This window comes from Trachemys scripta, chromosome 5 (genome assembly GCF_013100865.1).
Source record: "Trachemys scripta elegans isolate TJP31775 chromosome 5, CAS_Tse_1.0, whole genome shotgun sequence".
In the NCBI taxonomy this organism is placed as follows: domain Eukaryota; kingdom Metazoa; phylum Chordata; order Testudines; family Emydidae; genus Trachemys; species Trachemys scripta.
Genome location: NC_048302.1, coordinates 121,600,311 through 121,624,671, shown reverse-complemented (window position 1 = coordinate 121,624,671; position 24,361 = coordinate 121,600,311). Strand labels below are relative to the sequence as shown.

The 24,361-nt window shown below is 44.7% G+C and overlaps 1 protein-coding gene across 2 annotated transcripts in view; it reads left to right on the top strand.

Moving 5' to 3' along the window:
• NAT8L (N-acetyltransferase 8 like) overlaps positions 1–24,072 on the top strand; it is a 57,377-nt gene extending 33,305 nt beyond the window's left edge. For both annotated transcript variants that reach the window (XM_034770715.1, XM_034770714.1), the window contains one exon: positions 15,098–24,072. In XM_034770715.1, the coding sequence (XP_034626606.1) occupies positions 15,098–15,465 (368 nt within the window). In that variant the 3' untranslated portion in view covers positions 15,466–24,072. The remainder of the gene's footprint in view (positions 1–15,097) is intronic.
• Positions 24,073–24,361: the final 289 nt, after the last annotated feature.

The window sequence follows — 24,361 nt, the reverse complement described above, 5'->3', positions numbered from 1 at the left end:
GAGCTGTCGCTGTGCGGCACACGGTGGGTGGATTTGTGCAGCCAGGGAGAGGAGTAGAAATGGACAGTGTTTCACAAACTACACTATGTTGTGGTAGGGGGAACTGGAGTAATCTGAGATGGGAATCAGCAATGAGGGATGGGGGTCAAGGGAGGGTTAGATGAACCACAATCTGTTGGCAAAGTAAGAAATTCCCAGAAGCAGAAAATCACTCTTAAATCTAGGCAGGTAGACTAGAAAGACTGCCATGTGTGCTGGTCATGTCTTAATGTAATACTAGCCTTTCAAAAGCTAAGAAACCAAATATAAAATGTTTAGAACATTAGTCTTTCTATCATTTTACTGGTGTGGTTTCTACACCGCTGAAATTGCCCTTGTGCATGCTATGGTTTTATGACTGCCTCATTCCACTCCTTACAATACCACCTGTTTCGTGACCATCCAGAAAACCAGCAAAAGTTCAGATGCTTAGTAGAACTGGGACTTGATTCAGTTGATGTAGATGTTTGTTACACGCTAGCAGGATGGTGTAACTTATTGCCAAGGATACAGTAAGATGTGGTTGTAGAAAGGAAAAACAACCAACAAGAGAGTGTAAAAAGTTTAAGATAAAACAACTGGTCTCTAGCACACTAAAGATGGTGCAAATAATTGTAAGAAGGCATAAGATAAAAGGAGCCAGCTTCTCTGCTTTATCTTGCAATGCATTGATCTTTCCTTATCCTGTTATGACCCCTGTCTTGGCCTGTTGAGCAACACCAACTTCCTGATGTATAACATATGTCAACATTTACATACTCTCTAAATTGACCTGTGACCCATGGACTTAAATACAGCTCAAGCAAAAGTGTACTGTGGTGGACCTTGGAGATACCTTAATGTGGCCTTTTAAGAGAGGGGACAGCTGCTTTTTGGAGAATGTCCTGACAGCTCAATACACTGCCAGCATTACATGATTAAACCTGCCTCTCTACCTACCACTGGTATGCACTGTAATTGCAGTGACCTCTCTGGCTGACCATCGACCTCAAAAGATGACCGAATGGAGGAAGATGTATAAATGTGTTTGCAATAAATATTTGAAACAGGACTGTCCAAGATCTTCTTTTTAAGGATGCTGCGTAACCTTAACTCCCTTTTTTTTTTTGGTTGTGAGATTAAATCACCATCCATATGTGCTTTTAATGTAGCTTTGAGCTGTTCGTTTCTGCTGAATTCAAACCTGTTTGATTTGAATGAAGAGGCATCTGAATAGCAGTACAAAATAGCTAGTGACACATTGTTATACTGTTGTAACTTGTGCATCCTCAGTGGCGATACAGCAGGCTACCTACTGATAGCGAATGTTCATTTGCTTTATCATAGTCATAGAGGTGCTTTCTCCAGAGGTCATCTAATCCATCCACCCGTGCTGAGGCAGGACCAAATATACCTGTCCCTGACAGATGTTTGTCTAACCTGTTCTTAGAAACCTCCAATGACCAGTTACCAAGGGAGGTTGTGGAATACCCATTCACCCTTGCTTAACTATTCTTAGTCTTAGAAATTTTTTTGTTTCTTAAACCTAAATCTCTCTTGCCTCGAACTAAGCCAAATACTACTTGTCCATCCCTTGGTGGACATGGAGAACACTTGATCATGTCCTCTTTATAACAGACCTTAATTTAGTTGAAGACTGTTATCAGCTCCCCTCTCAGGCTTCCTTTCTTAAGACTGAACATGGGTTTTTAACCTTTCCTCATAGGTCAGGTTTTCTAAACCTTTTATCACTTTTGTTGCTCTCATCTCAACTCTCTGCAATTCGATCATATCTTTTTTTTAAAGTGTGGTGCCCATACATGGACACGCTACTTCAGCTGAGACCTCACCAGTGCCCAATAGAGCAGGACAATTACCTTCCATGTTTTATGCACAACACTCATGCTAATACATCCCAGAATAACATTTAGTTTTTGTGCCACAGCATCACACTATTTATTGATTTATGTTCAATTTTTGATCCCCTATAACACCAGCTCTTTTTCTGCAATATTGCTAGACAGTTATTCCCCATTTGATTTTTTCCTCCTAAGTGAAGGCAACATGAACCCTCATGCAGTCCTGAGAATCACGACAGAATACCCATGTTGGGGATCAATGAAGACTTGGGGTTGGATAGGTGATTGTGTTTTTGAGTATGAATGAGAAGGTGAGCTTGTACGTTTTTAGAGAGGCTGAATATTTGGACTTGAGAAGCCTGGGAGTTGAAGTAAGGACAGAAGAGGGTGAAGATCTAAGTAACCCCTTTTTTGGCAAAGTTCACATGTGGGGATGTTTTGGGTGTGACTGTAATAGGATTTACAGAAATGTGACAGTCCAGAAAATGAGAGCAGAAACTAACCTCTGTATTCCTTATGGGAGGATAGTGAAGTTGGGTGTCATGAGTGAGATGAGGCGTTGAGCTCAGTGATGCCCCTATGTGACAATTTGGGTCCAGACACACCAGGGGGAGAACAGAAGACTGACCCCCCCCAGATAAGCAGTAAAACCAACTGATTGCATACTATGTTAATCAATAGGTTTTTATAGTACAATAAGGTCTCTTACGAAAGCTTGTAATGTTCTAAATGGAGTAATTGTTATGAGATATGTATACAGGCTTGATTATGAGCGTATGTATTTGTGTGTAGAAAACTGGTGCAGCCTCAGTTCCATGTCAGAAAGGGAAGGGCACCCCTAAACTTGTCTACATGAAACTGTCTTTGAGAAACTATCCATTGCCTAGCCCAGGAGAAGACATTGGTGGACCATTAGAGATAGTGAAATGACATTGAGACAACTCAAAATGGAAAAGAACATAAAGTCAGGAAGCCGTTTCCCCTCTCTGACTAACCAAGAGTCACTGTGGACAAAGGTGAGGGGAGAAAAAAGCTTTTTAAAAGCTGGCTTGGAACGGAGCGGTGTTTTTCTTTGTTTTTATCTGGAACTTGGGAGACAGCTCAAGGTGGGATGCTGTCTGTGAACATGGGAGCCCACCCATAGCTAGGGGGTATGCTTGGAAACTGTTCTAAGAAAATAGGTAACTTATTAGAAAAGGGATTTTATCTAATATGAAAGTGTAAAGGCTGAAGTTGCCTCTTGGTTTTGTTTTCTGTGTAACTTGTGTTTGCTTTCTGTTACTATTTCATCTTGGAATATATGGTTTTTCTTTTAAATAAACTTCTTGTTTTTTATCCCAAGCAGATCTCTGATGTGCAAACCATGTGGAGTGTGTGTGCCAAAGTAATGTGATAATTGGGGGGCTGGTATCACACCTTCGGGGGTGACAAACCAGAGGGGATCAATCAGAGTGTCTGGCAATTAAGAACGTGGGAAGATGTGTATGGGGAAACCCAGGACTGGAAGAGCTGTTGGTGTCACTCTAAGATGTAACTAGGCTGGTGAGACGGGGTGAAACCTTATTCTTGTGGGCAGGTTGTTGATGTCACGAATTGAACCAAAGCTGCCCAGCATAAAGACCCCTGAAGTTAAAGGGTGGGAAGAGACAGAACCCTATAGTGGTCTGGGTGGACCCCAAAACATCACACCCTAACAATCAGGGATTTGCCCATTTTGGATCTACTGAATGAAGGATATTATGATGAAGTAAACAACTCTTAGGGTGGGGTAGGCCAAAAAGGGTCTGTGTTACGGTTAATTCACTTATATGTTGGGTATCATGGTGGGTTTTTTTTTTTTCTTGGTGGAGAGAGATTAGATTAAAAGTGTGTTGCATTTTAGAATAAACAGGAGCAGGTATATTCAAATAGCTTAGTGGCAGAGTGATAGAGGAGGGTGTATTGTGGGCTACAGAAAGGTTGTTTGTAGTGGCTGGAGTTGAAACCAGGAGGATGAGAAGGTTAGCATTTCAGGGAATTGTGCTGGGCTGGAGGTGGTGATCGTTTGATCTCAATTCCACGTTGGATACAAGGAAGCTAAGGCAGGAAAGCCATGTCTGAAGAGAAATAATCATGAATCAGTAGTGACAGGAGCGTGAACCATGCTGAGAATATTGAAGGCGGCTGTGTAGGGAGACTGTTCAAAGGAGTCTGAAGAGACTTTTGAGAGAGGTGTGACGCACTGAAGGCGTTTGGAAATGTACAAGTGGGCAGGTGATTAATTATCCTGGGATACGGGAGGTGAGGTTTGAAGGAGAATAGGATGAAGGCGTGAGGTGCTTTTGTTGTCTGACAGGACCTCGTGGCAGAGAGATATTGGAAAGACAGAAAGATTGTGGGTAGTAGATATCTGAAGTGATGTAGCTGACAACAGAAGAAATAAGGGGTTAGCTTCACCAGTACAGTCTGGGCCTGCTTTGTGCTTCTCTGGCAGCCGAAAGCAGCCATAAACCTGGATTAAGTGGCCAGTTAAATTAGTGATGCGAAGCAGCAGTAAACCCAGAGTGGCGCAAAGCAGCTGGAGCACATCAGTGATTCTGGTCCATTGAGTTCTTTGATCACAGGAGTAGAGGACGAAGCTTATTGTATTAGAGGCACCAAATTTCTTGGGGCCCTTGGAATTGTAGTCAGATAAGGCCAAATACTCTGCTGGAGTAAATTGGCTCTGCTCCAGTGAAGCCAAGGGAACTGGACCAGCTTACCCCAATAAATATTTGGCCCATGGTAGTTAGCATTCACTAGAACAGAAGTTCTCAAATTGTGGATTGGGACCCCAAAGTGGGTTGCAACGCCATTTTAATGGGGTTGCCAGGGCTGGCTTAGACTTGCTGGGGCCCAGGGCTAAAGTACAAGCCCCACCACCCAGGGCCAAAGCTCAAGCCTCAGGGCTCAGGTAATAGGCCCCTGCCTGGGGTCGTGTAGTAAAGGCGGTAGAGCTTGAGTGGACTCAGGCTTCAGTTTCCCCTCCCCTTCAGTGTAGTAATTTTTGTTCTCAGAGGGGTCGCAGTGCAATGAAGTTTGAGAACTGCTGCTCTAGAAGGGTCTTATCTAAAACCTGAGCTTTTTTATCTACCTTAGGTACTTATTTGGCCCCCAGTATCTGAGTGCCTCACTGTCTTTTTAATGTAGTTATCCACACAATGCCCCTATGAGACAGGGTAGTGTCATTACCCCCATGTTACAGAGAAGATCCTAAGTGACTTGCTCAGGGTCACACTGGAAGGCTTGTGGCAGAAGAAGAAATTGAACCCAGATCTCGCAAGCCCTACATGAGCTCCCTCAACCACTGGACCATCCATCCTCCTCCTTGACATATGTCTGTACTGGCATCATGGGATGTGTTTGCAGTTCCAGTAGCTATACCAGAAATCGCTTTAATCTAGCTCACTTGGGTCCTTGAACAGCGAACCTGGGGCACTGTGGGCTTCAGCCTGGGCTAGCCCTACAAGTAATTACTCAGGGTTCTAGGCTGGCTTGTACCGCCCGTGCTGAAGCATGCATTGCCACGGCTTTACTGCTCCAAGATCCGAGCTAGCTAGATTGCAGCTTGAGAAGACGTACTCAAACTAGCTTGAATCGCACCTTGTGATTGCACTCTAGACATACCCTTTGTTGTGTAACAGACACCTGGGAAGCCCTGCTGTTTTTCAAGGCACTGACCATATGATGGCCCGAGAATGGTCATTATACCAGGGAAACAGTGAAGAGAAGAAGAAAGCAATGGTATTTATAGAGACAAAGTGGTTAAAGAACACAGTTATAGATCTTTGTAAAGAAGGGCTCGTTTAAGGAGATTTTCATGCAATAACTGGCCAAGGTCAAGAATTTTGAGGGTATTTTAAGCTGGGTGGAAGTGGTGGATGATGGAAAGGAGCTAAGCCTGTGGACATTTGTTTCTGTAGTTGTATTGGTCCCAGCATATTAGAGAGACAAGGTGGGTGAGTTAGTATCTTTTAAAGAACAAATTTCTGTTGTCCCTTTCACCAACAGAGAAGTGGATCCAATAAAAGATCACCTCACCCACCTTGTCTCTCTAAGGGTACATCTACACTACAGCGGGGAGTCGATTTAAGATACGCAAATTCAGCTACGTGAATAGCGTAGCTGAATTCGACGTATTGCAGCCGACTTACCCCGTTGTGAGGACGGCGGCAAAATCGACTTCTGCCGCTTTTTGTCGGCGGCGCTTACTACCACCTCCGCTGGTGGAGTTAGAGCGCCGATTTGGGGATCGATTGTCGCGTCCCGACGGGACGCGATAAATCGATCCCCGAGAGGTCGATTTCTACCCGCCGTGTGATCGGCGTTGGCCCACCTACCCGCTAGGGGGCGGTGGGGAGCTATGAGGTCACTGGCCGGCCTGGGTCACGCCTCCGTCAGCGGGGAATTAGCGGCGGGGCGGCCGCCAGCCAGAGTCAGTAGCGCGCCCCTCAGGCAGGGGAGCGCCGGCAAAGGTCAGTAGCGCGCCCCTCAGGCAGGGGAGCGCCGGCAAAGGTCCCGGCGTGGCTCTGCCGGGTAGGGGAGCGCAGGCCCACCCTACACCACTGCGCTCCAGCCCAGGGCCCTGACAGTGGCAGAACGAGGGTCCCACCACTGGGTCAGCGGGGTCGTCCCGCTACATAGACTCACCACTGTACAGCTCTGTCCCTGGGCTACTTCCTACCCGATTGCTCGCCCGAATCCCTCTGGTCCCGTGAGTGCGTCGGGGTATTCCGCTGCTGGCAGCTCCGGCTCCCCCTCAGGCTCAGGCTCCTCCAGCTCCTCTGGGTACTCGGCTGCTGGCAGCTCCCGCTCCCCCTCCGACTCCTCCAGTTCCTCTGGGTACTCGGCAGCGGGCAGTCCTGGCAGCCCCAGTCCGTCCTCCAGGTGAGGTTTCCACAGGTCCAGGGCCTCCCCTGGTGTGGCAGCAGGCTCTGAAGGGAGCAGCCCACGGCCTGTGTCTGCCTCCCTCCCTGGTGCTGCCCTAACTGAGCTAAGGGCCCCGCCCTTTATACTTCCTGTTCCACCCCTCCCCTTCCGGGGGGTGGAGCAAGCTTGGGCTGGCCCCGCCCACTCAGGCTGAGGGAAAGGCCCTTTACCCTCAGGTTCGGAGGGCAGCCACCCTGGCCCCCTACACGCCGATTCAGGCGGGTAGTATAGACCAGACCTAAGTCTATGAAGGTAGATGAGGGTGAAGTTGAGGAAAAGTAAAAAGGAACAGGTATCGCAATGGAGGCTCGTCGCTGACAAGATGTTTATTCATCTCTCCAGTGATGATTATTTTCAAACAGCAAAAGCCAATTTATGCGAGAATAAAATGTGAACTCCGGGTATTAATAGCACCCTATTAATTCTGTTACCTACTTCTGCCAAGAAAGATCTGTTAGCTATTTTATTTCAGTCCAGACAAAAATGTATGAAAAGCAGAAAGGCTGCAGGCCTATGACTCAAACCTGTAATTTCAGAATAGATGGGGGAAGGAGATACACATTCTCCACCCCACGGACGAAAAAAGTCAACAGGGAAAGAATAGGAGGCTTTCCCCCTTGAATGCCTTTGCCATGTCCTCATTCAGGATGTGTAGAACTGAACTTTTGAGGGTAGTGATTCTTTTTAGTGCTTCTAGAACTAATTCAGCAAGACGGAAGGACCAATCACCAGGAAGAATTAGTGATAGGCCTGTGAATCAGCACAGGTTATACTGACCGTTAAGAGACAGGTTGAAAAGGCAGAGTTTTCCTGTTCCGAAATGTGGTGGTTCACTCTCCGAGCCAGTGTCTTATTTGGCGAGTGGATCTCAGGTCAGCAGTTTACCACCAGTTTGCTCCCCTTCGAATAATGCTCAGCAACAGATGTGCACTGGATGGTTCCCAAGAAGGATTCTTCAAACCTGGCACTAGCAAAAATGAAATCTTGTTCGAGGCTGACCATTTTTCTTGCCTTTAGGTGGGATAAAATACATCTACAGTAGCAACAGTCCACCTAGAAGGGACAGACCTGTTAAAAGTCATTGGGATAGCTGTGCTGGAAATGGGAACAGACTATGGCTTGTATTGTTTAAGCAGATGTATCCTCGCTGCTTTTTTGGCTGGGAACACAAACTGGTAATGTGCCACATACCTTTTTTTTTTTTAATTTTAAACTCAAGATCATTATAATTAGGTTTCAAAGTCTTAGTTTTAACCTAATAGAAAGGAGGTGGTCCTATCACCTTCCCCCGTCGGAGCCTGGGCCAGCTGCACAAACAAAGGTCTGAAAGCACTGAACAAAAATGCATCCTAATTCAGTCTGGAGCCTGGAAGCCATGGTGATGGGCAGGGTGCATCAGAAATGTATCGGGCTTGAAATGTTTAGAAATGTGGAGTTTGAAAACGAACTAAAGCCAAAATTTAAAAACTTCTTTTTAAAATATGGAATGGATTTAAAAACCTGCAACTAACTATTTAAGTCTTGGAAGTGATTTGCTTGGTAAGCCTTAATGGCCTGCCCCGCTTGCTGGTCGTGCAGGACCATGCAGAAGGCCAGTTTTAGTTTAAAAAGAAAAAGTAATGGGAAGCAATTTCTTAACACAGGTTTAAAAATAGATTTTTTTTCCTGTTTAAAATTGTTGCAGTAATTTGCTTTTTAAAAAAAAAAAAAAAAAAAAGGGCAGGAATCCCAGAGGATACTCGATTTACGGCACCATCCCTCATCCTAGTCTTTCTCTAAACCTAGCTGTGCCACATGTCGTCGTGTTGAGAGTAGAGCTAGTTGGGGAATTTTTAAACCAAATATTTTTTGTTGGAAAATGCTGATTTGTCAAAATTGATACTTAATGGGAATGTGTGCATGTTTCAGTGGAGAATAACTTCTCAGGTCTAGGATGGGATTCCTGAATTTGGCAGAGTAGGGCCTTGAACCAGGGTTTCCTACATCTCAGGTGACTTCCCTAAGGGTTATTGGCTAATCTGAACACTTTTTTTGCACCCCACCCATCTCTTGATCTGAAATAGGAAACTTAAAAAAAAAAAATCTGAACACTTTAGTAGAATGAAAAACTATTTCCCGCCCAGTTTCCATTCCGAGTTTAGGAGTGGAAATGGTATAACTGGAGTAGAGAGAAAAGGGGTGCGTTGTGTTGCTAGAACAACAAACCACATCTGATCTGGAACTAGTCCTGTAGTCTGATTTGGTGGCACCATTATTTACTGCCATGCTGATGGGTCAGGTTCCAGGTCTGGCAAGGATCAGAATGCTGGACAGGCAGCAATCTGAATTGCTGGGGGAGCAGAGAACACCTTATTACTTCCCAGTGAATCATATTTCTCATGTCGTCTCCCAGAATTGACCTGATGCATTGCCAAGATTCAGGGGAGTCAACCTGGGGCCTAATCTCTCTTCCCCCCCCCCCCCCGCCTTCTTTTGTGAATTGTCCTTACTTGCTTGTTTAGCCTTATTCAAGCCACTGGGTTTGCTCATATGGATAAGGATGTTTTGCAGGATTAGGCCCTAAATGTGGAACTGGATGGGGGGAGGGGGAGGGAAGAGATCCTGTAGTTCCTTCCAGTTCTTCTCATCCCTCTAAAGAGCGCTCCCCCCCCCAACCCCAATCCTATCTCATCTAATTGAGTCATCTGAATTAACGATTTCATTAGGAGTATTTTAATGGCCCACACTTATACAGATGACTGCATGATGGATGGGCTGATCACAATAACCACAAGGCTTGTTGTTTAAAACTTCTGCAGTGCAAAAAGCAGTGTCCTGCTGCAGCCCCACCATTTGTTACAGAAGAAATGTGCTTTCCATTTTTCAGCACTTGTAAGTCACAGAAAATCAGCAGAACATGCTGCGTTGTCAATATGACAACATAAAAGGAGAATTTATCCATGTATCCACTCACAATAAATGAGTGAAGATTGGGCCCTGTGTTAAAAAATGTTGTTGTTAGCCTAGAAAGCAACGGTGTAATGACTGTTTGTTTATAATAGGATCAGAGATGAACGTCCTTGGAGCTAATGTTTTCATCTGAATATGCTGACAAGTCCTAAGGGCTAGGCTTAAACCCAGACTTGCTTCCTAGATTTAGTTTTGTAACTGATTTGACTGATTTTGTCCAAGGAAGCTGAGCGCAGCATCTGGTTTATCAGGGAAGTCCTGACATTAGCAATCTTTTTCAGATTTGGCTAACTGAGTCATAAGAAGGTTCAGTGACACGGCCCATGTTGTAAAACCACATCAATGAATTGTATAATGCAAAAAGTAATGCGAGGCAGATTTGGCATGTTTTGGTGGAAACATTTACTCGGGGGGACAATGCTTATGGAAGGCTTAGACCTTGCCCAGGAGTCTTCTGTGGGCATGTTCAGAGCAAGTGTCCACAATCGTCGTTCCAGTAATCCAGCTTAGCAGCTTCTCCACTTTTCTGGCAGTGTGTTGATGTACCGCAGCAGGTAGTGTTCTTACCGTAAGAGCAGCACCCAAGGATGATCGCTGTAGACATGCTTTGCTTGCTGTTTCTAGGAAAGCAATTACTAGGTGAAGAAGGATATTCCCTGCTTGCTTATTAGGTCATTTCCTTTTTATGATGATTTGCCCTTACACAGCATATTTCATCCACATAGATGCTACCGTTTACTGTTCTTAGGGATTATTTCACTCACCATTCATGTGAAGTCACCTGTAGGGTAAAACACAGCGCAGCAGTGCACAAGTTAGAGCAGGAGTGAGAAATAACCTTCTTCTAGTGCTTGCTCGTGTCTATTCCATTCTAAGTGTGTGCGCGCCCACGTGCACAGTTGGAGATTTTTGCCTTAGCGGTATCCGTAGGGTCAGCTGTGGCGCCCCCTTGAGTGCCGCGCTCATGCACTGCTTTATTAGGTGCCGCCGACCCTACACCCTCCCAGTTCCTTCCTACTGCCCCTGAGGCTTGGTCTGAGCACCTTGTCTTGCATCGCAAGGGCATTAGCAGTTCTTACAGTCCATTGTTCTGTCTCCTTTGTTTTTAGTTGTTAAGTACTTAGTTAGACCATTATGTTTAAGTGTTAGAGTAGTAGTTTAAGAGTTAGAGTCCCAGCTGGGACTTGTCTCGGAGTGGGGCATGCCCCATTCCCCAGGCTTTAAGCCATGCTCATTGTGCAGCCAGCCGATGCCCATTAGCTACCCCCACGATAGCTGTTTGGGGGATTCCCACAGAAAGGACAAGTGCAGGATCTGCAAAAACTTTTGTCCTCAAATTCAAAAGGAGCAGGATATTCGCTTAAGGGACCTCCTCATGGAGGCTGTGCTTTGTCCTGCCTCGGAGCCCTCTCGATCAGACTCCACATCCAGCACTTTGGCATCTGCACGCAGTGCACCACCGGCACCGGAATCCGCCTGGCACCATTCCCCCTCACTGGCGCCTAAGAAGCGGTCAAAGTCGACAGGCGTACCGGCACTGCAGAAAAAGGGGGCTTTGAGCAAAGACCTGTTAGGCCACATGCCCGCCCCGGAGCTTCTTGGGGACACCGCTGCGGTCGGACCCTGTAGCCCAGCCAGGGACCCACCTCTGACTCCCAGGACCAGCAGGGGATCCCAGCCCCTCATAAGGCCATCTGTGCCCAAAGCGGGCCTGTCTGCCAAAGAGCAAGTAGGCCAGCCAGCACTGTGTACGCCAAGCCAAGCGATGGACCTGGCTAAGGCCACAGCATCTATGGGCAAGCCAGTTATGGGACTACCTCCTAAAGCAGCAGAGCATCCCCGGATCTCAGGCATCGATTCCCATTACTGCAGCCTAGGACCCTGGCACTGCAGCCTCGGTCCTTGGTCAGAAGACCCTGGTCCCTGATGCCAAGATCTCCACCTACAAGGCACGGGACAGCTCCTTTCCCGTTGGTGACCCACATCTCCGATGCCTCGGACTTGGGATGGGGAGCCCACCTGGGCAATCTCAGCATGCAAGGTCGTTGGTTGAGTCACGATCACTCACTACACATCAACGTCAGGGAGCTCAGAGCGGTTTGCCTGGCCTGCCAAGCCTTCCTACCTCACATAAAAAGCAGGGTGGTCCAGGTCCAGGTCCAGGTCCTGACAGAAAGTACAGCAGCTATGTTTTATATCAACAAGCAAGGCAGAGCCAAATCATCTGCCCTTTGCCAAGAAGTCCTCAGGCTCTGGGATTTTTGTATACAGCACAACATCCTTCTCATAGCCGCACATCTCCCCGGGGCCAGGAACGCCTTGGCAGATCGCCTCAGCATGATCTTCTCATCTCGCCACGAATGGTCCCTTCATCCGGAAGTGGTCAGCATCATCCCCCAGAGGTGGGGGACTCTCCAGGTGGACCTGTTTGCGTCCAGGAAGAACAGGAAATGCCACTTTCAGGGGATTGACAGAAGCTCCCTGCCAGATGCTTTTCTGCTCCCGTGGTTGTGAGCTCTGTTGTACGCCTTCCCCCCAGTGCTGTTTAATTCAGAGTCCTCATGAAGATCAAACAGGACAGGGCAGGGTGATCCTCATAGCGCCAGCTAGGCCGTGCCAACGCTGGTTCGGCATGCTGCTGGACCTCTCAGTTGCTGCTCTGTTACAGCTACCGTTCAGGCCAGACCTGCTGTCCCAGAACCAGGCAGTCCTCTGCATCCAAACCTGGCAGCACTGCACCTGACGGCTTGGCTGCTGCATGGTTAAATGCGGAGGAGCAGGAGTGCTCAGCCGGTGCCCAGCAGGACCTGTTGGGCAGCAGAAAGCCCTCCACCAGGGTGACCTACCTGGCTAAATGGAAGCGGTTCGCTTGTTGGACTTCAGATAAAGGCATTCAGCCCGAGCAAGCCGTACTGCAATTAATCCTGGACTACCTTCTGCATCTCAAGCTCCAAGGCCTATCCCTTTCATCTATCAAGGTTCACTTGGCCGCCATCTCAGCCTTCCATCTGCTGCTTGAGGGTAGATCGGTTTTCGCTCAGGATATGACTGCCAGGTTCCTCAAAGGGCCTTGAATGCCATTACCCGCATGTCAGGGACCACATTCCTCCGTGGGACCTGAATCTTGTGCTGTCACAGCTCACGGGACACACCCCTCTTTGAAACTCTGACTTCCTGCTTTCTCCTTCTCCTTTCCTGGTTGCAATAACATGCATCTGCCGGGTCTCTGAGATTAGGGTGCTCACCTCAGAACCGCCCTATACGGTCTCTTACAAAGACAACGTCCAGCTGCGGCTGCACCCAGCTTTCCTGCCCAAGGTGGTCTCTCAGTTTCATACGGGCCAGGACATTTACTTAACCTGTCTTTTTTTCCAAAGCCGCATAAGTCGGAGGCAGAGCATAGATTGCATTCCCTAGACATCCGGAGGGTACTAATGTTCTACATTGAAAGATCCAAGCCATTCCACAAGTCAACACAATTGTTCGTTGCGGTGGCCGACAGGATGAACGGTCATCTGGTGTCCACTCAAAGAATTTCTTCTTGGATCACTGCCTGCATTCGCTGCTGCTACCATCAGGCAAAGGTGTCCCTTCCGGCGATTGTCACCGCTCATTCAACCAGGGTGCAAGCCTCTTCAGCAGCTTTCCTGGTCCAGGTGCCTATCCAGGACATCTGTAGGGAGGCCATCTGGTCGTCCATCCACCCGTTTATGTCCCATTACGCACTTACCCAGCAGGCCCGGGACAAAACTGGCTTCAGTAGAGTAGTGCTGCAAGCCACTAGACTGAGAACTCCAAGCCCACCTCCAAGTATACTGTTTGTGGGTCACCTAGAATAGAATCAACATGACCAAGCACTCAAAGAAGAAAAAACGGTTACCTACCTTTTTCTTAGCTGTTGTCCTTCGAGATGCATTGCTCATGTCCATTCCATTACCCCACCACCTACCCCGCTGTCAGAGTTGCTGGCAAGAAGGAACTAAGAGGACATAGAGTTGTTGGCGCCTAATATACCAGCGCACGAGCGCAGCACTCAAGGGGGTGCCAAAGCCAACCCTACGGATACTGCTAAGGCAAAAATCTCCAACAACTGTGCACGTGGGCGCGCATACACCTAGAATGGAATGGACATGAGCAACACATCTCGAAGAACAGTTATGGAAAGGTAGGTTGTTGTTTTTTTTCCAGTTGACAATGCCATGGAAGCTTTAAGTAGACAGACTGCAAGTACTCAATGGGAATTCTGACATCCGCTTAGGATCAACATCCCATCCTCTGGGAGGAAAGCACTGTAGGACACTAAATGACGTGACCGGTTTTTATGTTTCACCTGAAAGGCAACAATATCCCCAGTAACTCCTTAACACTGTGACGGGCTCTGGTTCATTATTGACTCAGAGGGGAAGAATGCTGCCTACTAAATCATTAACATAACTTCCTCCAGCTGCTGGGTTTTTGTTGTTGATCTCTTGTCCAAGTACTCAGTGCACTAGTCCTACTTAGCTTTGAGACCACAGCTGAAGGTGGCTGGCTGCAGGGCTACTCACTTTATCCTAATTTATACTGTACACAGGCTATTCACATGTCCCATGGAACTAGTCCTTTGACAATGCTGGTATATCAAATAAGGAATTTTGCAATAAAACCTACAATAAAGAAGCTCATTTTGCAGCTGCTTTTGACACAGAGCACCCTCTAACTAAGGCCGTTCCAAGAAATCAAAGATATGTAATGTTGATGTGTTAAGGAGAGTTAATAAATTCCCTTTGTGTGCTTTATTGGAATAAGTGCAACATCTTTATACCAGATACCCTTCTAATAGGGCCGGGTGGCATATGGGATGGTTCCACTTCACCATTTCCCATATGATTTAGGAAAAGTGAGCCCCTGAGTTTGACACATTTTCAGGCTTTCACTTGAGAATTAAATCTTGGAGCAGGTTGAGGACAAATTCCCCTGGTCACCTTACACGGGTGTATTGTCTAATGTCCTTTACAATTCTGGTCTCGAACAGGAGGTCTGATATTTCAAATTGGAGGAGGTTTTTTTACACATCTCCCTCTTGGGCAATAATAATCTCTTATCAGTCTTAAGAAAGCAATTTTGGGCCAGATGCAGAAAGCTATTTAAGCACCTAAATATGCAGATAGATGCCCAGTAGGATTTTCAATAGCACTTAAGTCGGTTGGGCACCCAACTCGCATTGATTTCAGTACTTTTGTAATCTGGCTCTGTTGGCATAAGGTGATGTATTAAGCCCAGGTAGGCTTATGCAGAAGGGCAGTTGCATTCTTTAGCTTCAGACTCTGCTTTGTCTTCTCTAGGCTCCTGCTTCTGGGTAGCTGTGTTGGACGGAAATGTGGTGGGAATCGTGGCTGCGAGAGGCAACGAGGAAGACAACACCATGGAGCTGCGCCGCATGTCCGTAGATTCCAACTTCCGGGGTAAAGGGATTGCCAAGGCCCTGGGCCGCAAAGTGCTGGAGTTTGCCATGCTCAACAACTATTCCTCCATTATACTGGGAACCACGGCTGTCAAGGTGGCAGCCCACAAGCTGTATGAATCCTTAGGGTTCAAACATGTGGGCATCATTGAACACTACACCCTCCCTGGGATGACACATTCCATACTAGAGAGAATGTTTTTCCAGCTTCGCTACCACCGCTACCGCCTGCAGCTGCGCGAAGAATAGAAACAAAAGCAAAACAAAGTGTTTTCTCCTATCCCTTCAAAATTGCCCTTTTTTTTCATTGTTTTTGTTTTCAATTGTGTTTTGTTTCGTTCCCTCATTTCATTTTTAATTTGCTTTGTACAGCTTGATTGTACAAAATAAGGATCCTTTCTCGCATGCTGTAGGTGGTGGTGCTGAGGCTGGAAGTACTGCTCTCCTAATGCATACAGTGTTAATGACCTGGCAGGTCAGAGTGGACCTACAGCCTGTTGTTCCAATCTTACCCAGGTACCTACATAAAGCACAGAAACTTACAAACATAATAGTACCACTGGTCTGGTGTACATAGTATTTTTTTTCAAATGTAAGATAATGTAGTGATGACATTCATAATACAGTAAGTGCAGAAATATTACTTGAATGCATTTCTCAGTATTTCATGCACCAGTAACTAGAATATGCATTCATCTTACTATAAATTACTGGTTAATAGTTTTCAAAGAAAATGTGAAAAAAAAACGCTTGCTACAATGCATGAAGAGGAAGTGTGTGCACGCACTCAAACACACAGCACTGCCATCCAGGCACTGGTGTTGCACTTTTTTTGGATGTGCCTCATTCTGCCAAATATCTGAAAGAACCTTGGTGCATCCAGTAACCATGACTTTTTCTCCATTCTCATTTTCCTTCCTAAGCCAGCAAACAGACTTGAACCATTTGAACTCTGAGCCCCATTGTAACATATTGTAAAGTAAGATCAAACTTAACTATCTCCTGCGCTGTTCTAGATCCATGCATATCCTGCAGTCCTGGGCCAGACTTCCGCATGTGCATTGGAGTTTCTCTTTGCTGCCTTCTGGGTTTGTTTGTTTTTTTGTTTGTTTGGGGTTTTTTCTTTTTTTTTTAATTTTATATTTGTTTTGGCTTTTGCTGAATGGTGTCATTGAAGCATAATGGAGGCTGCAGTTTCTATGGCAACACATTTGCACATAAATGTGAGCAACAAATCTAAACACTTCAGACAAGCAATGTGTGACAGATAATTGCATTTTGGGAGTGTGGGGGGGAAGCATACATATTATCTTAACCAGCTGCTGTTTAATAATTGTAGATGGCCTCACTGCAGCCTTCCATAAAAGGTAATAACTGCTTTAATGTCAGATTTGTGAATTGTACAATGCAAAAAGCAATGCAAAGCAGATTCGGCATGTGTCTGTACCTAATATGTATGTACAGTGCCTGCCAACAAAAGAATAACCAAGACTACAGCTTCTTCTAGCCTGAAATACCAATTTTATAACTTATTTAAACAAATAACAACTTTGCATGAATTATGTCGGGGAAAAATCAGTAGGTTTTAATTTTTAAAATGTGGTATCAGAAATATTAAAAACATTTCTGGTTGCACTTAATTTGGTGTGGGTGGTGGGATTCAGCTATCTTATTACATTTAAAGGGAAACCCCCTTTAACTTAAGTTCCTGGAAAAAAAAGTTACTATTCTATGAAGTATTATGTGTGTGAGGTGGGGGAAAGAAAACCATGATACAATTGATAAGGGACTGAACATATGTTCCTAACACTTATAACTATAGTAGAAGCAACTAGGTAGGAGAGTTTCAGAGAGGAGGGAACAAATTTATCCTTGTCAAATCAAATAGTGGAGACAAGTAAGAAGGTTACTAGAAAGAATTAAAGGAAGACCGGACAGAGAAGGCTTAACTAGTAAGAAGTGAGACAGAGAATACACATGTGAATTCTATTGTGAGGTGGAAACTAAAATGCTAGCCTTTCACTTCCAGTCCAGGGTCTTTCCTGCACTGAGATTCATCAATGTAAAGGTAGGAATTGGGTCCAGAGTTCATTAGTTCCTAACTGGCTGGTAGCCCATGGCACTGGCCTGTTAGACAGGAGAGCCAAACTCAGGAGTGTCCGTGCAATTCCTGCTTACCAAGGGCGGGATCATCTCCATGGGTGCTTCTTTCAATAGGGAGGAAGCCTGCACATGCTTGGCAAGTGTTAAGGAGAAAGGCAGCTTTCACAGTAGAGAAATTGGAGCCTAATGAGGGTGTGAGGTTAGTCTCCTGAGCCCAGCACTTTCTTTCATTGTCTGCTCTTGCTTCTAGCTGGCAGGGAGGGAGAACAGCTTCCATACGCAATACCAGATCCAGGAGTGAGCAGGGTGAGAGGTACCAGGGAGTAGGTGTAGGCACATCCAAGTCAGAAGATTTTTGTCTTATTACTCTGTTAAGCAATTCACACTCTCAGCCCTGGATTTCTGCCTGCCTCAATCTATACCATACATAAAATGGCAGTGCCCTCAGGTTATATTGTCCCAGTAATAAAGGGAAAAAGTAGATAATGGAGGGCAGTATTTCAAGAGACCAAGAGTTTAATTAACACAATTTCTTTGCGGGCTACTATCTATTTTTTAAAAGTCTTTCTATGCTGTACATTTCTCCTGAAGTGGAGGGTAGGGGTTTTTGTATAGTGTACAGAAATTGGCATAATATTTTCTTGCTGCTTTCAGTGATTTATTAACCTGAGTAAAAATAGACCATTATAAAGTGTTAGCAAAAGTGAAAGAAAAAAAAGTTTGTGCCTTTTTTAGTTTATTTTTTTTCTGTTGCTGTAGAATCACTGCACTAAAACCTTTCCAGACAATGAAAATAACTAGTCTCTTAATGAAGGGGAAAATACATAAATTTAATTTTTTTTTATTGGGGTGTCTAATTAAAAGAATGTTCTTGGTTTTATTTGATACCTGTGCCTTTGTAATATGCCTCATTCATATCTATGTGATAAGCCAAAACTGGTTCAAATACCCTAATTTCCCACAGAGACAGAAACACAGTTAAGTCACCAACTTCCTTTAATAATAAAAAAAGGTTAAAATGTAACATTATTATTGTATCTCTGACTGTAACACCTTTGATTTGCATAAGCGAGATACGCTTTTAAAATATGCAACTTGGAAGGTGCTATGGGAACTCTGTACTTCTAAACATGTGGGCAGGGCCCTGAAGTTGTAATGACAGGAATCAAGATGCTGCCTCTCAGAGATTTATTGTTGTGCAAATTTATTTCTCTTAATGCCTGTGTGAAGTCACCCTTGCTTTGTCAGAAAGGCATTTTGGAATATTTAGTTTGGTGGGAACACCAGGAGCCATTGTTGTCTGTCCTGTTCGCTAGTTTTATCTCCAAAAGGAAGTAGTTCTTGCTATCATTTTGCCAAACCATGACACCAGAGTGATTGGTAGAACTCCTACTAATCTAAGCCCTGTCTGTGCTGACATTCACTGGGAACTCTCCAGCTGCTACAGTAGCTCCACCTCTGGTAGCAGGAGTGAGAGTGCTAGTGTAGACAAGGCTCAGATATCTTTATTGCTGTTTGCTAGATCTCCTTTGAGTACGGTTAGACAACTCAGAGGTTAAAAACACCAGATCCGCCAGTGCAGTCTTAGTTGTTGGACCTGCACTTTTGGGGAAACTTTCCCCAAGCATGTTAATCGGGACCCAGTCTTGGAGCCAGATAATCCCCTCTATTTCCTGTAGAATCTCTGTGGACTTCAAGCTACAGACTACTAATGCTTATCCGTTCCCATCAGAGGGCCCACTCCTGCAGTCCCTACCCAGACAAGTCTCCCAATCTGCATAGAGACCGCAAGATCAAAGACTTGTTTTTGTTTTTATCCACCCAGAGTCTCAGATTTTTATATATTTAAATGGCATCATACAAGATGGTTACATCCATTTTTCTCATTACAAGAACCCCAGAGCACATGTGATGTGACACTTCTCACCACAAAAACTCCTAGCTTTGCATTGCGTATTAAAATGCAGCTTGCTCTGAACCTACTGCTGCTGGAAGCCATATTGCTGGACAGACATCTTGTGACAATACCAGTCCTTCATTCTGCTTGAACATTTCTTCGAGTGATGGTCCCTACTGTATTCCACTGTGGGTTATGAATGTGCACCATACGTCCAGAGATGGAGAATTTAAAAGTAGTGTCCATTGGTCTGCAGATGTGCCCTGACTGACCACCTGCCTCCAACCGAGGGGATAAATGGCGGGGCAGACCAACCGCCTCTCCAGTTCCTTCTTGTCACCTCATTGTCTGGATCAGAACCTCTCTGTCTATAGCTTCAGCTTTGGCCCTTAAAATAGGATTTAGTGTTGTAAATAGTTTTAGCATTTTACAGATTTCCCCCAAGGTTCTTGCAGAGTTTCACTTGAACTAGTCGATCGGCTTATCTGTGTTTTTTTTCCCCTAAACTGCACGCTTCCTCAGAGGAACACTCCATGCCCTTGATGTGCAGTGAGCCTTGACCTTTTACCTACACAGAACAAAACCAGTCAGGAAATCCCCAGGACTATTTGTCGCTCTAATGGAAAGAATCGGGGGACAAGTGTTCTGCACCAGGGGGTTTCCAAATGGATCTCTGACTAAATCCTATTCTGCTATCAACTATCCAACCTTCCCTCCCCACCTCATGGGGTAAGCTTATTCCACAAGAGCACAAGCAGCAACTATGGCAGCGCTCCAGGAAATGCGCCACCTTGATAGGGGTAAAGCAGCCATGTGGCGCTCCATTCACACCTTTACGGACATTATGCCCTAGTCCAGGGCTCTTCTGCTGATGCCTGTCCTTCGCTCAGCCCTAGTGTCTGCCTCCTCGCACCCTCCTTCTGCTGAGACACTGCTTGTTAATCACCTTCAGCGGAATACAAGAGGGACCTTCGCTTGAAGAAGAGGAGGAGGTTAGTTACCTGTAACTGGAGGTTCTTTGAGATGTGTGGTCCCTATCTGTATTCCACTTCCCGCCCTCCTTCCCCTCTGCTTCAGATCTTCCCTGATCTGTGGTGAGGAAGGAACTGGAGAGGTGGTTGGTCTGTCCCACCCTTTATTCCCTCGGTCAGAGGCATGAGGTGAGCCAGGGCGTGTGCGTTGACCAACAGACACTACTTTCAAATTCTCCAGCTCCAGACACACGGTGCGTTTGCGTAACCCGCAGTGGAATAGAAATCTCGAAGAACCTCCAGTTACAGGTATACAGCGGTAAGTGTGTAAGGGACTATACAAAGAGATTAAAGACACGGTCCCTGCCCTGAGAAACTCTAAATCTAAGTCTGCAGTTGAAAGAACTTTTAGAGGATCTTTCCAGAGGGTTAATTCTAACACTGTAGAGAGTTAATTTCTGTACTAAATAAGAAACTATATTAAAAATGAATTTTAACAGGGAACAGTAACAGGTGTCTAAACACTATCTATGAACAGGCTCTCAATGGGAGAAAAGGGGCTGCCATTTTAGTATTTCCATGCAAGCCCTCCAGACTGATGCACAATGAGGTGGAACAATCACAGATTCTGTGTGTGTTTGTGTCTGTATCTCATCATAAGGGTTGGAGTTTATATATTTATTTATTTAGTAAACCTAACAGCAGGTAAAACCACCTCAAATTCAACTGGAGAATGTTTTTAAGAAGTAATAGAACGTAGTATTTGACAACCGCTGTGCCACTACTGGGTTTTCCCATATATGTAAATGGATTATCCCTGCTCTCTGCCCCATTCTGCACTGTCAGCGTCACAGTTGCAGCTTTCTAGTTAATTTTTATTTTAGTGTCAGGATTCTGTTTTGGTGATTCGTTTGGCTGCAGAATGTAGATTTCCTGCCCGCAGCCTTGATCCTGCCGTGAGCTCCATATGTGTGGATTCCTGCGGGAGACCTGACTGGGGTCAGACCCAAGATCCTCTTGGCCAAACCCTCCTTGCAAGATCAGGGCCTAATATTTGTATAGTCCTCTTAAAAATTGTAAATCACTAAAGGGAAAAATAAACATTTGATTCACATGTGTCTAATATTAACCTCATTAGCGCCTGAGCATTCCTTGGGAGAAACCTGGGCAGTTTTCGCTACAACAATAGTAGTTGTGTGCGCATGCTAAACTGGGGGCCAGAACCGGCCCCTTGGTGCCTGCTCTGAGCAGTGCCACCTATGAACCATGTGTCTCATTGACAGCTAACCCTGAGCAACAGGAATCTAGACCCCTGACTAGGCTCCGTTCCATTCAGTGATACTAAGTGGTTAAAGCAGTATGGAAAGTAGGTTCTAATCTTCTCCAGGCCTCCTCCAACTGATATTGTCACAAATTCATGCCATTCCCCCTCCAGTGAAATGGTCAGCACCCGCAGGAGGTTTAGAAATGGCTGCTTTAATCTCTGCTCTGACAGGCGCTTCACAGTGCTTCTTGCCATGGGAGCTTTCAGAATTCTGCACTGAGAGGGATGGCACGGGCTTTCCCCTAGGCTGCTGCTGCTACAGGGTATGTACAAGATTATTTTTCATTACCACTTTAATGCTTCCTAGGTTCCCCTCTCCATGATTGTATTGCAGTCTCTATTTGCACACAGGACTGTGGGCTCCAGATACTGTTTTTATCCACAGAGTCCTCCACGTGTCAGTAGAATAACAGTTTCTCCTTCCTAGTGCATCCATGTAACAAAATTATTGGGGGAATGAAACTTAATTCCAAGAACTGTGTTTGTGATTAATTTGTAGAACTGCCTAAGTTGATTTTAAAATTGCTAATTAGCAAATATCCACATCAGTTCATTACTTTGCCTGTATGATTTTAAAATGAGTATTTGTGTAACAGCCTGGCATTTAATGTAGTTAAATCTTGTCAAGGGTTGAACAGTTTTTGATTGGTTGATTGTACAGATGCAGGATGAAGCTTGTTTTTGAAAAGTGCTTATCTGAAATGAAAACAAGAATTTAACTAAAATGTAAAATACTGTAACAATGTTCTATGCATATGTGATCTTGAAATGTAACAGCAACAAATTATTTATTGGAATGGTCATTGAAACGCCATGTGAAAGTAGAGTGTGCGTTACGCTTTGTAAAACAGTATCAGAGTTTGCATCACAACAAAAGAAATACACTTAAATCCAATCGCAGAGTCCAATACCGTTTAGCAATGTGAAAATTAGTGCAACTTCCTTTTAAAGGATCAAGTGACATGAGTAACGTATTAACGTCCCGAGGCCCAATCCTGCAGCCCTTACTCACGTCAGTGACCGAGCATGAACCGTGAAGATGACTGGAAGTCAAGGAAACCTGGGCTGTGTTCTCGCCTCTGCCAATGACCTGCTGGGTGACCTGAGGCAGGTCACTTCACCTCACCTCTGTGAATCATTTTGAGAACAATGATAGGTTCTTTCATTTGCAAAACTCCTTGAGATCCAAGTATTATTATTACTCGGATGTGTAAGAGATGCAGGATTAGGCCTCGGCTGACTGCTATTCTGAGGTGCACACTTCTAGGGTGCAAACCCATGCAGTGAGGAGCACTTTCAAGTCCCTGTGACTTCAGTTGGAATGGAGGGTGCTCAGCATCTTGCAGGGTCAGGCCCTTAGACCCTGGTGCTCCCACCGTAGTGGGTGGCAGAATTCCCATGGATTTCACTGGGACTAGAATCAGGCCATCGGATAAAAAAAATCTGATCAATGAAAGACAGTTGCTTAGATGTTTACAGAAGGCTGTTCCTGTCCTTACTATTGTCCTTTGTAGCGTTGAACCGTATCAGTTCATGATCTGTATCTCCTGCCTTTTAATTTTTCCAGCGTTTATGGCTGAGATGCAGATTACTGGATAATTAATCCTTTCTGCAAGGTGTTCAGAATTGCTAGACACACAAGGGCAAGAGCCAGCTCCTGTTACCTTTGAATTAACAGTCTAATTTTAAATTTGCTCTAAGCCTGCATTTCATTAGAGCCTGGCTTAATGCTATTGATATGCACTCTATTTAAAGTCTAATAAAGGTATTTTAATTCCAAGCCATCTGGAGTCCTGGGGTTGCATACACTATGCCACATAAAGAAAAATTAATGGATTTGAAATTATTAAATCAGTTTGAAATGCAAAAGGATCCGTTTTCTTCTTCACAAACCATACTCACACCAAACCTTGATCAAGAAATCTCACACCCTTATGTTTGTAGCCAGAGGTTTTTACCTCTCCTCAGTCAGAGGGATATGTATAGATGTTGTATTTTCCCTCTCTGCCACTACAAGACTTACCTGAATTATCTTTCTAAGCATCTTTGACTGAAATTAAAATAAGCTAGCATGCAATGTAAACAACTGAGAGTGTAGTTAAAAGACAATAATTTAAAACTAAGCTAGAAGTCAACATTTGGCGTGTGCAAATTACTGTTCAATGCTTTCTTTGTTTTACAACATGGATAGTTTTTTGAAGAGGGAACAGTTTACTGTTAAAGTTTAAAATAGTAAAAGGTGGAAGTTAATTAAATCAACAGTGTAACAAATACATAATGCAGTTGTAAATTTCTTTATAGGTAACATGCTTGAATGTGAAATCAGCAGCTAAGCATAATGAATATATACTAATATTGTTTTCAATTTCCTTTAGCCAAAGCTAAGTTTAGACATTTGCCTTGTATGTAGATTTCTTTTCTTTTCTTTTTTAATAACTAGGTTTCAACAAAAGCATCCACTGCTTTTTGGTTGTTCTGATGACTGTGCTGGGCTGTTATCTTTAAGCAGTTTGTGGGCTTGTGTTATTTTATTAAAGCTAAAAAAATCTTCTTGAAACTAATGCAGTTAAGGTAAAATCACTTCTTTGTAGTGTTAACAGATTGTGTAGTATGCATTTGCAGAAATGTCCATTCAATGTCAACTGAAAAAAATTGGGGCTAGATGATTAACAGAATTGTTAGTGTCCAAGCGAGTGTTCTCTTAGTAAAAATCATGGGTTATAAGATTTAACATGCTCCTCAATGGAAACTCAGATTCCCCTCAACTGTCTCCTATTCTGCATCTCTTCATACCTCTACAAGACCAATGTGAAAAAAGTCTTTTGTGTTTTCTACGTTCAGCATGGTATG